This window comes from Acipenser ruthenus, chromosome 9 (genome assembly GCF_902713425.1).
Source record: "Acipenser ruthenus chromosome 9, fAciRut3.2 maternal haplotype, whole genome shotgun sequence".
Lineage (NCBI taxonomy): Eukaryota > Metazoa > Chordata > Actinopteri > Acipenseriformes > Acipenseridae > Acipenser > Acipenser ruthenus.
In genome coordinates, this window is record NC_081197.1 from 8,703,495 (window position 1) to 8,719,808 (window position 16,314).

Below are 16,314 nucleotides of genomic sequence, written 5' to 3' on the forward strand. Positions count from 1 at the left end.
TATTGTAAAGAGGTGTATGTGATATTTTTTAATTTGTGTTTTTACTGTTTTTAATAAAAATTGATAATGGTGTCTGGTAATACTACATTTTGATTTAAAGTCTGTCTAAGGTTCTAGACACCAAGCATCAAACTTATCACTTATATTTGAGCATCAAAAGAAACTTATCACTTATATTTGGATAAAATTCACTAGATTAACAACTGACATCACGAAGATGCTGCAAAATGATCTGTCGATCTTGGACAGGTGTTGTGACTCTTGGTCTCCCAGTTCGTGGCCTGTCATTGACAGAGTCTCGCCAGGTTTGAAATTGCTGGCTGTGAGCACCCAAGACGATGAGCCACAGTAAGCCACCAACATGCCGATTGCACGAAGGTGTTGCTCTCTTGACAGACGTGGCATAATAGTGATAAGTTTATTTTGATGTTCAGTATATATATATATATATATATATATATATATATATATATATATATATATATATATATATATATATTACTCTGCAAAGTGATTATAATTTAGAGTAAAACAAAATCCCACACTATCAGTAAACACCTTCAAAAGTTGCTGCCACCTTGCCCCATGGTGTTAACCCAGCCCTGTGACTATTTTAAAAGAAGATAGATGTGGTTTCTGTCAGGTTTCAACAAAGGTCCATCACATCTCATATTACAACAATTAGGTAAGACGGAACACACCTGCCCATAAATTCTGAGCAGCGACAATGTCAAAATGAGTTAGAATCCAACAGAGTTGTCTGAAGCTCATTCAGCGTCCAGCATACTGGGCAAAAGTTTGATTTACTAATGTACTGAAAAAAGAAACAGATTACTGTAAAACTGCTATAAACCCTGGGCTTTTTAGAGATTGAAATTTTTTAAGATGATGGTCAAACAGTACAGTTGTTGCAGTTCTTAGTATACAGTAATTAGCAGCCATCACTTTTATAGTTCAGTGGGGATTTTCTGTATATGATGATTAAACAACACATAATTAAATATCATTTAATACACTTACAAAAAAGTTTTTGTAACAATTATGTTCTACCTGGGGCCAGTTCATGTAATGTCCAGTATGTTGGTTGTAATGACAGACAGGGCTGCTTTGTGGTGAAGCAGAGTGGACAGAATTATGAACGAGTATTGCAAACAGGCACCAAGAAAGTGTAAAAATGTGGTAAAGACGTTTTGTGGGACAATGCAGCTTCAACAAATTCTAGAGGAAATGCTCTTAGCTGCCCCATAACGCTCCACACAGATGGTTTCAAACACTGGAAACAAGATGAATCGAAACTACACGCAGAATAGAAGTAACAATGCAGGTAAGGATAATAAAGCAGACACAGAAAGAAAACAAACAAAGGAAAGTCGTCAATGAATCACTGCAAAGGAGGCTAATCCCATTTCTTACTTTTGTTCCTACATTCATGTATGTACTTGTACATTTACCAATTCGAAAGGTTTGTTTTGCTTTAGTTCACGGTTTTCATTAGTTTCTGCTGTAAAGCCTCTTAGTCCCTGTTTACTGCCCAACACCCATAAATAGGATTCCTTATTTGTGTTGTAAAAAAAGGTGAGCTAATTGTTACATGCTATATAGACTGTAAAATGTAAACAGTCATCAATATGGCAAGTCATGTCTACAATAAATAATGATTACTTTAATTTTGAAATTTCAATGACAAGCCAAGGATAAGTTGTTTACTTAAAGGAGTGGAGCTCAGGTAGGGTCCTAATGCATGCTACAGAGTAGACTTTACCTGAGTCAAAGTGAAAATAAATTCTAAAAACTACAGAAACATTCAAAGTTACAAAGTAAGAAAACTTTTTTTAGCTGATACAATCAGCTAAAAAATGTAATCATGTGAACTTTAAGTGCTAGAGTATTTGTATTGGTAAACGACGTCTGTAAAAATGACGTGTTGAATTAGACCGCAAAGGCTGTTTGCTATTGCTAGCGGAACCAAATACGCTACAGTTTTGCAACATGGGGAATATTATTGGTATACGCACCAAGTAGATCAACGGTGTCTGATTTTTACTGAATGTAAAAAACACCTTTTGTTACTTTGCTAATACTAATTTCTATAGAAATGTATAATTATAATGTTTAAATAAGGAATATATGCGAGTAATATTAAAGGATGTACTATAACCGATAATCTTTGCACCGATTGGTCCTCCTGTTATCCAATCAAATGTAGCCAAATCTCGGGGAAAAGTTGTACACAACTTCTAGTTTTTGGGGCTTTGCTATGATTCGTATGAACCAAAGTCCGTATTCTACTCATTACCTGCAGATTGTATTTTCAGCAGCTATTTGTTTATGTCTGAGTGATCATAACTTAATTCACAGCGATGTTGCTCTCAATGACGTTAGTCCAGAAAGATCCGTGGTTTGGGGTGCTGGGCTGCAGTCTGGGGTTGTGCTGCCCGTGCGATACTTCTTTATTCAGGCTGTAAACACTGCAGGAGAAAACTTCACCCACTCGCCAGGTAAACGACGTTTATAGTCATTTATCAATATTATCAGACAAACAGATGATTTCAAGTATTTTTTCTAATGTTTTTAGAGCATACAATAGGAAAGATATCCTATCAGATGGTATCCCTGTTATTGTTCATCATTCTTTGTAAGGCCTAGTTGACTTTATTTTTAACATTTGTGTATCTTCTTGCATGATAGTATTTTATATCTTGTATAATACCATACATACATATATGTTTTAATTACTGACAATGTGTTTTTTTTTTCTTTTTGTAACCAGTTTTCTCAATAGTGCCTTATTATTTTGCTTACAATTGTTTAATTTTCAATGCTTTTATTTGTTGCTATTGAGTGTAGCCCATCTATCCCTAGTGCATTGGGAGTCTCACACTTACTGCACATGAAGTTCATTTATACAGACGTGCCTTATAACATGGTGGTGTAGCTTAGCTAGATTATACGAGTAGGGTGCAGGTAAAACTAGTTAATTGGTTACTTTGGCAACAACTTGCCTGATGAACTCTTTTTTAGGTGTTGCTGCACCCTCGCTGATGCCTCATCTCCAAGCCCGAAACCCAGTGGCAATTCATTTAAGGTCTTGGTTTATTTATACACCTGCACACGCTTTCTTCAGCTGGAGCTTTTGAGCCTGGCTTCTGAATATTATTCCCATGGTAGTTTTATCTGCCTTTAACAGGAAACTATATATTCCAGACAGACAGTTAGACTGCCCCAGACAGCTCATTAAAGAAGAGTGTTTACTGTAGAGGAGGCTTGTAACTAGGAGGTCCCCGGTTCAAATCCCACCTCAGCCACTGACTCATTGTGTGACCCTGAGCAAGTCACTTAACCTCCTTGTGCTCCGTCTTTCAGGTGAGATGTAATTGTAAGTGACTCTGCAGCTGATGCATAGTTCACACACTCTAGTCTCTGTAAGTCGCCTTGGATAAAGGCGTCTGCTAAATAAACAAATAATAATAGTTTGAATCAAACCCAGACATCAAAATCCAACCCCCAAAATACAGAAATCAAACATGCGATTTTCTTGTTTCATCTGGTCACGAAAATGCAGTGGCCTTAGTACTAGATTTAAACGGGCTTCGTAACATCTTGATCACACCTGTGCTTATAAAGGCTACGTGTAGCACCAGACAGATCACATCAAATAAAGAATGTGTGTGTGTGTTTGTACAGTGCTTGAGACAGCCCAAGAAACTTTATACAGGACTTGTATTAACAGACTTAAATGTTTAGATGTTGGTCTCTAAGATGTGTTTATTTAGTGTTATGTTTGTTTGTGGTTGCAGGTGACGCAGATCCATTTTGCAATTGTGTTTGTAGATGAAATCTGCTGAATAATGTTACCATATTGAATTGCATACCGCTTTGTAGTTTTCCAAATACTTAACGAAAAACTGACAAAAATGAAAAAATGTGACATTTCGAAATCTAACATGAAATACTGGACTACTATTATGGCTGCCGGTAGACTTTTGCAATATCATTTTGTACTTTCTTTGATCTGAATTATGTTCATATAGTTTGTTTTTTAACTATGTGTCAATCCTAAAATTCTTGGTGATGCAAAACTTTAGCATTTTGCAAAAATAGCTGTACGTGGTATGAAGTATCCCTTTAATACCTACTGTAGAGTATATAACCGTGTAATAACAATCTAATGTAATTAATGTTGGTTTTGCATTTGATCTGATGCCAGTTTTATGAGCAAGCATGTTGACATACAGAATAGATCCAGGCTTTTTCTTATTGAACTCTAGTATTTACAGTAAGTCGGGTAAGTGTGAGTTAATAAGCTTTAGTTTGAGCCACCATTGCAACATCATAAAAATAAGATGACAGTAAAGAAACGAGGAAAGTTCAATTTGAAGCTACTTACTCTTCTGAAATGAGAAGCCTCGGTGTAATTACATTGCAAAACATCTCCAAGCTTGCCAGATCTTTTTTTAATGCAAACACACCTGCTTCCCACTCCCTCCCAACAGGTTATAGCAATAATATTACAGTCACACAGTTTAACTCCTCATAGCAATTTATTGTGTGGTTGGGAATGGCTGTAAACTAACTCCTTCTTTCTCTTTGATCAGGTAAAGGCAGTAAGTCACTTTTAACAAAAGATCTATTGCGTCGCTGAGTTTTGCATGTTTAAATAAAGTAACCAGCATAACCTTCCGGTAGTCCTAATGAAGTTTGACTGGGTATTGCGGTACATGAAAGCCAAAGCCACAGCACTGATAATGCCACATATTAAAGACCATTGTAGCTGCAGGGGTCTCTTAATCAACTAAACTGTGATGTTTTCCTCCCAGGGGTGATTTAATGGAGAACTCCGCCCCTTGTAAGCCTAAATTGCTCAATGCAATATCAAATCTGATCTAATAATATTGGAGTGGGGGTTTTGAGTTTTAGAACTGCACTATTTAGATACTCTGCCCATGCCAGCAATCATAGGTGTGGCCATCCTCCAGTTAGGTAATTGGTGCTAACTGGGGAGTGGCCACGTGTATAAAAGGAGCCAGAAATCCTTTGTTGGTGAGAGTGAGAGTCAGGTCAGGTCAGGTCAGGTCAGGTGGTGAAACTTTATAGTGAAGGTGAATGCCCAGCCTGTGTTCTGTCTTGTTTGAACATTTGTTTTGGCCCTTGTGCCGTGTTTATTTGTTCCTGTGTTTTTTGTGTTTAATAAAGTGCGCAACAGCGCTTCACTGCAGCTACTGTCTCTGAGTCTCTAATTCCCGCTGGTAACATCTTGGGCTGTGACGCTATCCTGTCACATGGGTACAGTATCTCACCATTTGAAATTCATGACTTCATTATTTTAATTGAAGTGATTTTCAGTGAACATTTTCCTTTTTGTACTAGGTACTGTTCTAGAAATTTAAATCTATTTAAAAAAAATCTCACACGATCTTAAGCTTTGTTGAGTGTGCAAGTCTATATTCTAAATTATTTTATTCTGTTAGTTAAATCTGCTCATTTTATTATCTTAAACAACATTAAAAGTCTTCCCCCTTTTCTTGTTTTGTTTTTATTATACTTAAATTCAGGAAAGATTTTTCAAGTAGGATGTCGGCATCTAATGACCTCCTGTACAGTCATCATCATGGCCTGATTGAAGCTGAACCATTGGAGTGAGACTGTGTTACATACAGTGCATGACAGGATTTTAAACCTGGAAGCAGCTCTTTCTTCTACAGTGTAGTCTTTAAAAAATATTTGCATAAAATGTATTATCAAAAGATCTTCCACAAAAAGGGGCCAGTGATACGGTTGCTCGTCCTAACAAGAGAAATGTATTTGTGGTTTGTTTCAGGAAGGGATTCCTTCAGAGTAGAAATTACCTCACGTTCCAAAAAGGAGCACATCAGGATTCACTGGGTCAAGCCTTTGGATCGGAATGATGGGTCATTTCTGATGAGATACCGCCTGTACGAGAGCGCCACAGAAGGGCTGAAGATTGAAGTGTTTCACAGGAATAAACATGTAGCTCAGTCTCCTTATATTTTAAAAGGTATGACTGAAAATGTCCTTTTTATTAATAACGTTTTGTAGGGTGGTTTAAAACATCACTTCAGCAAGAAAGAGTGTGATGGAACAAGGCAATCACATTTTCACAGACCTGATAAGTGTCTTTTCACAGGCTGTTTTAATATGTCCTTACGTTAACTGTGGTATACAAAGGCACCTCAAAGTGGTGATCTAAACCAGGGTAGACAGCCTTTACATTGTTAACTGATCTTCTTCAGCAGGATCCTACAATAGTCATTCATGGGGGTGCACAAAGCAATACCGCAATATCCCAGAAGAAAGGTTGTTGGCATTGAGATATATTTAACAAGATATGGGTGCTGTCAGTGGCTAACCAATGACATGAGCACAAGCTTGGACATGCAACATTTACTGAAGTAAAATAGCAGCTCAGCACTTCATGCAAATTAACATAAAGCAGATAGTTTTTGGGATGTTGTTTTTGACAAAATAGTGTATTTACAGGGCGTAACCCCTTTGTATGCCCAATTTAAAAAACAACATAGACTTGTCAAGGCAAGTGAACAAATACCAAGACAAAGGCTGCTGGCCAAGTTTAGAGTGGTATGCATTACTAAATCTAAAAGCAAACCTTTTTAATCTTTTATAAATTCTCCAAAAGCAATTTTAGTTGAAGGGGTGTAAGATTTCTTCACCACCTCTCTGCCCCAGCCGGCTTGCCAGAGTTAATCTGTGATCTAAATATGCAACTACCCTGCAGCAGTAGGATGTTATGAATGAAACCATTAATCCATTGCCTTTTTTTCCAATTAGTGCTTCTCAGTATGCAATATGGCCTCTTTATTTAAGAAATAAAGATGATTGCTAGTTGCTGGTCTAGCAAGCTGCTAACATCATAAAGCATTCACTCGAACATTTTTTTCTCAATGACCAGGGCCAGTGTACCATGAGTACTGTGACTGCCCAGAATCAGACCCCCTGCTCTGGCAGGAGATTATGTCTTGTCCTGCTGAGGAACTCCAGGCTTCCAGAGACTTCAGCGCCTTCCCCAGTATAAACCTGCAGCGGATGTTAGTAGAGGTCCCAAAGAGGTTTGGCCAAAGAGGGGGTATCGTTCACTACACCATTCTGAATAACAAAATCTACCGGCGATCCTTGGGGAAATACACAGACTTCAAAATGTTCTCAGATGAAATGCTGCTTTCCTTGACAAGAAAGGTGAGTTGAAGATTTATGTAAAGGAGAAGAGAGACGGTGAAGAAAAGCGAGAGTCGGATGGTTAAGACATCGCGTGTAGTAATGTAAATGCTGTCGAAAAATATCCACAGCTAAAAATTAATGAAGAGTCAGTTTCACAAAATGACGGCTGATACCAGCTAAAATGAGGGAAATAAAAGGACAACTGGATCCGACCGAAGTTACAGAAAATGACTGGTATGTGCTGCAAATAAAATACCAAAACAGCAAACTGATTCGTAATGCAAATTAATATAAACTGGAAGATATGACAAGACACCTTGATGTCTTCATTATCTTCCATGACGTCAGGTATTTTGACAGGTGTTTTCTTTGATTTTGGTGGCGCAGTGATACGTGGTTAGCACAGGTGCAGTGATTTGCCATTGTTCCTAAGTAGTTCCTAATCGTGACATTGTGCTGGATATTGCAACGGCTTGGTGCAACACTTACCCGGCTTGCTGAGACCAATCAGCATGCAGCATTCTAACAATCAGTTTTATAACACAAGCTAATATGCTTTCACAGCTGTAATAAATTGAGTCTGCTTTGCAGAGCCTTCAGACAGCGTCATTGCAGGTTGATTTATAAGTTACTGTAGCGTGTACCTTTGGCCCTGTATCACATGCTATAAGATTAGGATTAAGGGCAAAATGAGGTCCTGTCACTCAGTGTGCATGAAAAAACACTCAGGGCCAACAATGCACAGTGGGTCTTGTTGTTTTTTGTTTTTTTTTTAATAAAAATGCATTTATGTTTCGTTTAAGGTTCATATGCCTGACGTTGAATTTTATATCAATGTTGGAGATTGGCCGATGGAGAATCGTCAAGTGAATGACACCCCGGCAGGCCCTGTGCCTATAATTTCCTGGTGTGGCTCCACAGATACCAGGGATATCGTCCTGCCTACATACGATATCACGCACTCCACTCTGGAAACACTGCGCGGGGTTTCCAACGACCTGCTGTCTATTCAGGGAAACACAGGTGTGCTATTTACTGCAGTGTCTCCCAAAAACAGGTGTGCATTTACTGCAGTGTCTCCCAAACACAGGTGTGCTATTTACTGCAGTGTCTCCCAAACACAGGTGTGCTATTTACTGCAGTGTCTCCCAAACACAGGTGTGCTATTTACTGCAGTGTCTCCCAAACACAGGTGTGCTATTTACTGCAGTGTCTCCCAAACACAGGTGTGCTATTTACTGCAGTGTCTCCCAAACACAGGTGTGCTATTTACTGCAGTGTCTCCCAAACACAGGTGTGCTATTTACTGCAGTGTCTCCCAAACACAGGTGTGCATTTACTGCAGTGTCTCCCAAACACAGGTGTGCTATTTACTGCAGTGTCTCCCAAACACAGGTGTGCTATTTACTGCAGTGTCTCCCAAACACAGGTGTGCTATTTACTGCAGTATCTCCCAAACACAGGTGTGCTATTTACTGCAGTGTCTCCCAAACACAGGTGTGCATTTACTGCAGTGTCTCCCAAACACAGGTGTGCTATTTACTGCAGTGTCTCCCAAACAGGGGTCTTTTCAAGGGGTGCTGCACCATAAAGACAAATATCTTCCAATTGACCACGACCCCTGACTTAAGATGTTACTACCATGTCTTCAACTTTAACATACATTTACAATCTTTCACTATCACTCTAACAGTATGCACCATTCTAAACACATTTCTGTTCCAATGAATTATGTACTTAGTCACATGTAACATTTAAGCTGCAAAAGCTTTTAGCGTCTGTGCTCTCTGATTTGTAGAACGCCCTTCCCAGGGACATGTATGGCTTAGGAAAACTGTTTGCTACTTTGAGGGAAACTTTGCCAGTGATTGTTATGACCTGAAGGAGCTTGCCATGAAAGGCTCCCTGAAAAGTAGAAGCAGAAATAAATGAAATAGTAGAAGCAGAAATAAAAGCCCCAGTGATGGTATGTTTATGTTCAGTTTGTGCATCAGCTGCTATTCAGTGAATCCCTCTCCCCTCCTCAGGCCCTGTCTGGAGCAATAAGACAGCGCAAGCCTTCTTCCGAGGGAGGGACAGCCGGGAAGAGCGTCTCAGACTAGTGGAGCTTTCAAAAGAACACCCAGAGCTCCTGGACGCCGGCATTACAAGATACTTCTTCTTTCGAGAAAAGGAAGAGGAGCTGGGCACAGCTCCACTTACTGGGTTTTTTGATTTTTTTAAGGTATCGGTTGCAATACAATCTTGGTTACTAGAATTTTGTTAACATACCTGAGGTTACTATTATACCAGGTTGGTTGAACATGTGGAATTAGAAGACTTCACTGTGCTCCCCTGATATGTTGTGACATCTTCCTTTTCTCCAGTATAAATATCAAGTGAATGTGGATGGCACAGTGGCAGCGTACAGGTTCCCATACCTCATGCTTGGGAACAGTCTGGTGCTCAAGCAAGCCTCCTCCTTCTATGAGCATTTCTACACACACCTGAAACCAGGGAAACACTATGTGCCGGTTAAACAAAACCTCTCTGACCTCATTGAAAAGATTACCTGGGCTAAGGTATGTAGTTCAACAAGATATTGGCATATTCTACGGCTACTCGTGCGATTTTGCTGTCTTGTTTTTGAACTGATCATTCTAGTTTATTTTTAATGAGAGAGGAAGGTGTGTAAGACATGACCAGTAACACCTTTCCAAATTTCATTGGAAATTTAAATGAATTGTTAGCAGTGACAAAACTCATTTTCTTCAGCCATTATTCTTGATTAGGTTATTTAAACTTCAATAAACCTTAAAGGATTTTTTTAAATTATTATAAAAAAAAAAACATTAAAAAAAATGGAAAAGTTAAACGTTTTTTTGCTAAACTCAACAGGGTTGCAGCAATAAAATAATTCACCACATCTACTGCATTTAATACACAAGCATTTATTTAAACAAGAAAGGGGGTCCAAACCTCAGGGTTTATTGTTATTGTTTGTAATCTTAATTCAGACTGGGTGTAGACTTGATCTTATCATGGCTGAATTCAGTTGTTGTCTCTTTATTTTTTTGGTCTTGAAAGCTGAGTACCAGGTCCTGTACACTTAACTGTTTTTTTCAGGGGTAGCTTTTGTCATTTTAAAGAGAAATGCAGTGCTCCTGTATTAACGTAACTAAATCTGTGTGAGAAACCCTTTTCACTGCATCGTGTTTTGAAGGAACTCCTACAGAAAGCCAAATGTCAAGGATGCTGTTGGAACAGAGACAAAAGAAACAACAACATATTTGAAAAGAATTTCTCTTTCAAACAGCCCTCTCCTGTTTCAAACAGCCCTCTGTTACCAAGCGCTGCTGTACTCTCTCTTAATTCCTTTAGAAACTGTAGGTATCAAAATATCAATCGCAGCGCAAACAAGATTCCTCACTGGCTTAAAGGTCATAGAGCTAATAAAATGATTCCAGTAATTCTTACCTAATGTACTTTACGGTCCGTTCTATTGACCAGTACAATGGAAAATCCGAGTCTAAGCCTGCTGCTTTATTATGGTCATGTGACTTTTTGTATTCATATTCCTTTTGCAGGTAGACAGGATTCTAAAGTGTATTTTTTTGTTGTTGTAGTGTTCACCTTCTGCTGTAGTATAATGATGTAGTCATAAACTATAGATAAGAGATCACTTTTTTCTCTTCTAATGCAAAGATATCCCTGTAAGTGATCAACTTGACAATAAATATTAGTTTAGTTAATATTTAATATAGTTAATATTTCATAAATATTAGTTTTAGAAGCTGCATGAATAATTCCCAGTGCCATTGTCTTTTTCTTGCCAATTTGTTGACAGGAAAATGATGCCAAAGTGGAGAAAATTGCCAGAGAAGGACAAGCTATTGCCAGGGAGCTACTGCAGCCCTTCCGACTTTACTGTTACTATTTCACAGTGTTCCAGGTATGTTGCAGACATGTGAAAACTGGAAGTAACTAAGATGCAGGTTTTTTTTCCAGTGCATGGTCCATAATTGTATTTAAGACAGGTGTTTATTCAGTTGATCTAAAAAAGCAGTGTACTACAGTGTAACAGCAGATCTACTCTATATCCCTGCACTGTTTAGATTTTTAAAAGACATCTTTACCAAGGTTATGAAAATCAAACATCTAACAGTTGTTGGGCTCCCGAGTGGTGCATCCAGTAAAGGCACTCCGCGTGGAGTGCAGGATGCGCCCTATAGCCTGGAGATCGCAGGTTAAATCAAGGCTATTGTCATCGGGGGTTCCTAGGGGGCGACGCACAATTGGCCGAGCACCGCCCAGGTAGGGAGGGCTTAGGTCAGCAGGGCAATCCACAGTTCACCGTGCACCTGCGGCCCCTATGGCTGATAGGGCACCTGCAGGTCTGCTGGGGAGCCATTCAGATCTGTGTTGTCCTCCGGCGCTATAGGTCTGGTGGATCCGCAGTGCGAAAAATGACGGATTGGCAAGAACGCGTTTCGGAGGACGCGTGTTTCAGCCTCCGTTCCCCGAGTCGCCGGGGGGTTGCAGCGGTGAACCAGGATAAAAATAATAATTGGGCATTCCAAATTGGGGAGAAAACCAGGGTAAAAACCATTGGCGACGACTAAATTTAAAAACAAAAAACATATTTTTAGGAGTCTCTGTATTCCTGTCTGTCAAATACATTAATTATATATATAATATTCATATTCATCATATAAGTATGTGGGCGACTATATCTTGAATACACATTTAATCTTCCTTACTTCTGATTTTTAGAAATATGCTAAATTGCAAGCAAGCAAGCCTGAAATACGCGAGGGGATGGAATTTGTTCCTCAGCCATCAGACTTTGATTCTTTCTGCAGCTGCCAAAGAAACAAACAGGAGAAAGATGAGTTGTAAATTAACAACCAATGTTTTTGGTTTCATTTTCCCCACGATGTGTGAATAAAAATATCCTAACAACCTGTGATTATGTTGAAAAACGGTATCACTGCGATAGTACAACACAGAATACAGATATGGTAAAGCATTTAATAAATACCACCAGGTGTTCTAAGAGTGATACATGCATTTACAGTTAGGACGTGCCACAGGCATTTCTTTTTGTACAGCACATTAGTTGTTGATGGTTTCGTTGTCTGTGTACTCAACACAGAAGCAGGCCCTATTTAAAATATGGGATCTTCACAACAAAGGAAAGCACCTTTAGTAGGTTCTATCCTGTGGGGAGAAAAAAACTGTTTAGTACTGTATTTGTCTTTTTTTTACCTTTTTAAAATATTGTACACACATTTTCACAATATATATTTTACTTCAACTCCAATTAAAATGTATAAAACAAGTGTAAAATGATAAAAAATAAATACAAATTTAAAAAGAAAGTCTGGTGCTATTGTATTCACTTGTTATGGTATTCTAGACTTCTTTAATGCTGAACTGAGCAGCAGGAATCGTCTGGAACTCATAGGAGGAAGTGTTCTCATAGGAGGAAGTGTTCCTGAAACAGTGCTAGCTGATTGCAGTGTCTATGGAAAAATGAGATGACACGCATCCAAATAAAATGATCTGTTGTGTTTTCAATAGCATAACTGTAAACTGATATTTATGTCAGGGAAGTGGTGATTAAAGCATAAATACAGTATAGTAAGGCTTTCATAAAATGTGTTGATTATGAAGTTGACTGTTTATATAGATTCAAAATGAAAATAATAATAGTTTTTTTCCTGCTTTAAAAACTTTTTTGTTTTGAAACACAAAAGTAAGCTTCAAACCATATATCTGGGAATACTGAGATTTGGGTTTCCAATAGATGCAGACCCTACAGTAATTGAATTTTTTTCAATTACTGTAGGGTAATTGAAAAAAACCGACTCATAAAGTAATTTATAATTATTATACTACTTAGAATTCAGTCATTTGAATGACCTCGCCAAAAAGCTTTTATCATGGCACAGTTTTTTGTACTTAGACTAACCATCAAAATAATCTGCATTGGATGCAAATGTACCACACCTAATGTCATCATTTGTAATCTGGACAGTTATGCAAGAACATGAATATCCGCAAGAAAAACTCTTCTAATTTGCATTTTACCTACTGCCAAATGCTCCTCTTTAAACAACCTTATATGTAACTTATCTGTAGCAACACGTTACATACATAGCACTCTATACTCCCATGTGCAAAAGCTAACCCAGGGCTATGAACACAGCCAAACAGATTGAAGAAAAAAAAACAAAACTCTGGTTTTATTATTTATTATATTATGAGTTTCCACTGGGTCTCCATTTGCTTTCCTTAAACAAACTTATCATACTATTATAAATTGCATAAAATCATGCTTAGAAATACTAAAAGAAATTTAAGACACCTTGAAGGCATTTAAAAAGACTTCTACAATTTTTTTTGTAGAATTTCAGCTGAATTCTGAGGGGTACTGCCTGCTAAGCAGCACAGAGAGGAAAGCTTGTTTAGAAGGAGGATGTGCATCAACCATCATTCAAATACTTATGCCAATCTAATCTTTGAAGGTGATGTGTCCCATAATCATATTCAATATGTGGGGCCAGATTTACTAAAGTCTCCACTTAAAGGTGTTTTCGATCATATTTAGTGAAAGAAATGTAACCGTTGCATAATGAGTGCTGAAATAAACAATGACAGTTGTATTACTTTTTTTGGTAAGACAAGTTGCAGTTTGACCTTGATAAATATGGCCCTTGGTCTGTTACTGCCCCACAGTGACCCCCTTATATTAGTTTGTAAAACTTAGTTTCCTGGTTTGTTAAACTCTAATATTACGAAGAGTTCGTTGAGAGTGTTTGTTTTCATTCCCCAGAGGCAGTTTATGTAACATATGGAAACCCTCCTCCCATGGCGCTGGACATTTTGCTACTTACCTGGAACTAAGAACGTATTTACTTCTCTGGCCCGGTTCTGCAGAACAAACATAGAAAATAAAAAAGGGGGGTGGGGTCACTTTATTTGCAAAAACTTCTGATTACATATTACAAAAAATGGTATACAAATGCTTCAGGTATCGACCTGCTTAAATATGAACTCTTTAGACCTACACCCTAAAAATATCTCTGTCCCTTTTTAAACTTTAATAATGTAAACCAATCAATATGTGCGTTGTTTGTGCTACACTTCACATTCCAGAATTTACTCTGTAGTACTACTGAGCTTGAGTCTCTTCCTTTGTTTCAGTTCCAACAGTGTTTACCTCACATCCGCCCTGTTTTCGTTACTATAGCAACTGAACGCTCTCTCCCAGCCTGAGCTTTGCATTTTGCAGTGAACAGAAACAATATATAAGGTAAATAAAGTTTTTTTTTTTTTTAATTGGTCTGTAGTACATATTATATGAAATTATAATCGATTCAATTTGGCCGTCAGTTATTAAAGCATTTACGTTGTTACGACAACAACACAGCACGTAGTGCTCGCACTTCTATTACATTATTTAAGAGTTGTCGAGCTCTGGAAATGAAAGGTAGGAGTGCTTGGCAAATGCCCTAGAATCATCCGATGCCTTCAGGACACTTTCTAGCGGATATCCTTTAGGCTGCATAGCGGCAGCGTTGGAGTGCAGTGGTTCTCAGTCCTGGTCCTCAGGCACCCCTGTGTCTGCTGGGTTTTATTCCAACTTAAACACATAATTGCACCTCATGTCAGCCTGTTGTGTTAACCCGTTTCCATTTTAAATGTGGGTGTGATGTTAAATGAATGTTTTGTTTAGCCTTCTCTCTGGGGTCTACAGTCTAATCAAGTTATTTAAGTTGGATGACCGAATAACCAGCTGTGGCAGAATACGTTCTGTCACAAGCATTAATATCCTGTATTCTAAACAAGGGATTTAGGGGAGCTCCCTAATAAAAGCTGAATCTCAAAACAACAATTGTGTGAATATAGTAATTGTTACAGCTGTGTATAATGGTATTTAAAACAGGATTCATTCATCTGACTATTTACATATCCACCCTTACTCTGGTCCCACCGCAGTCAGATAAGTGACGGCTTACTACCCTGTAATTTTTCTTTTCATTGTTAACATCCTGACAACTTTTTACACTAAAACTTGAAAGTCTGTTTCAAAGCTCTTATCAAAATGTCTGCTCTAGTGCACTGATAGCGTAAGGATTATTGACCACATTGTCAAACAGGTAACACAGCAATAACGATCCATGATGTGGTACGAAACTGAGAAGCTAGAGCATTTGTTATGTTTTTTTTTTTTTTTTTTTTTTTAATTGTAGAGGACAGATCTCAAACCCCAGTGCACTACAGTGGATATTTTGAAAAAATAATTGAAATAGACTTTAAAGTTATAAGTGTACAAAGTTGTCAGGATGTTAACAATGAAAAGTAACATGACAGGTACGTTATTTAAACAGTTATAGCAACACGTGGGGACATTTAATGCTATATATTTTGGAACCCCGCTACTTACTCTTTAATGCATATTATCATAGTTGTGATTAAATTTTCATAAAGGAAGTATGCAATGGTAAAATTCAAAAAGATTGTGAAGTGCAGAACCTTGTTTTATTATACTTGAGTACATTTTCTTAATGCTCAGTGCAGATGCATAGAATTCTGAAGGAAAACCATTAAAAACTGATCACAAAACAGGAAATCTGAAGCAAATGTTGGGAAACTAGTTTAGGAAAATGTCAATAATTCAACAGTTCTGTACTGTTTGTATCAAACACGAGAAATGGCGAGAAATTGTTCTCCTTTTGCATTGTTACATCAGTGGCTTTCCATCCAATAATGTTCACATTAAATGTATATATACACATCGCTTTATACATACACACACAGAATGTGTGAATCTGAGTAATTAAATTAGTTTTGCTGTTTTCTTTCAACTTGGAAACTGTTCTTCTTGATTGGTTCATAGATGGTACACCAGGTGCTGAAAGAGATAAGTGGCTTGCTAGGATGAAATCTTCATTCTTGGCCAAAATATTAAGCCATTGTGCTGATAAAATCAAAGGATTACAGAGCACCCTTTGAAATGTCTGTCTCTCAACCACTTCTCTTGTTATCATGAACTGGATCTTTTCTCATTTCTTACTTTCAACTGCAGTGACGGGTCGGAATGGTCCACGCAAGCATCTAAAAAACAACTTTTTT

General features: G+C 37.9%; 1 protein-coding gene across 1 annotated transcript; it reads left to right on the forward strand.

Moving 5' to 3' along the window:
- The first annotated feature begins 2,126 nt into the window (after positions 1-2,126).
- poglut3 (protein O-glucosyltransferase 3) lies at positions 2,127-12,517 on the forward strand. Its single transcript, XM_034008815.3, has 8 exons — positions 2,127-2,498; positions 5,819-6,016; positions 6,929-7,212; positions 7,998-8,217; positions 9,222-9,418; positions 9,561-9,755; positions 11,021-11,125; positions 11,947-12,517. Exons 1-8 carry the CDS (start codon positions 2,258-2,260, stop codon positions 12,070-12,072), a joined length of 1,566 nt encoding a protein of 521 aa, XP_033864706.3. The 5' UTR covers positions 2,127-2,257; the 3' UTR covers positions 12,073-12,517.
- The last annotated feature ends 3,797 nt before the right edge of the window (positions 12,518-16,314 follow it).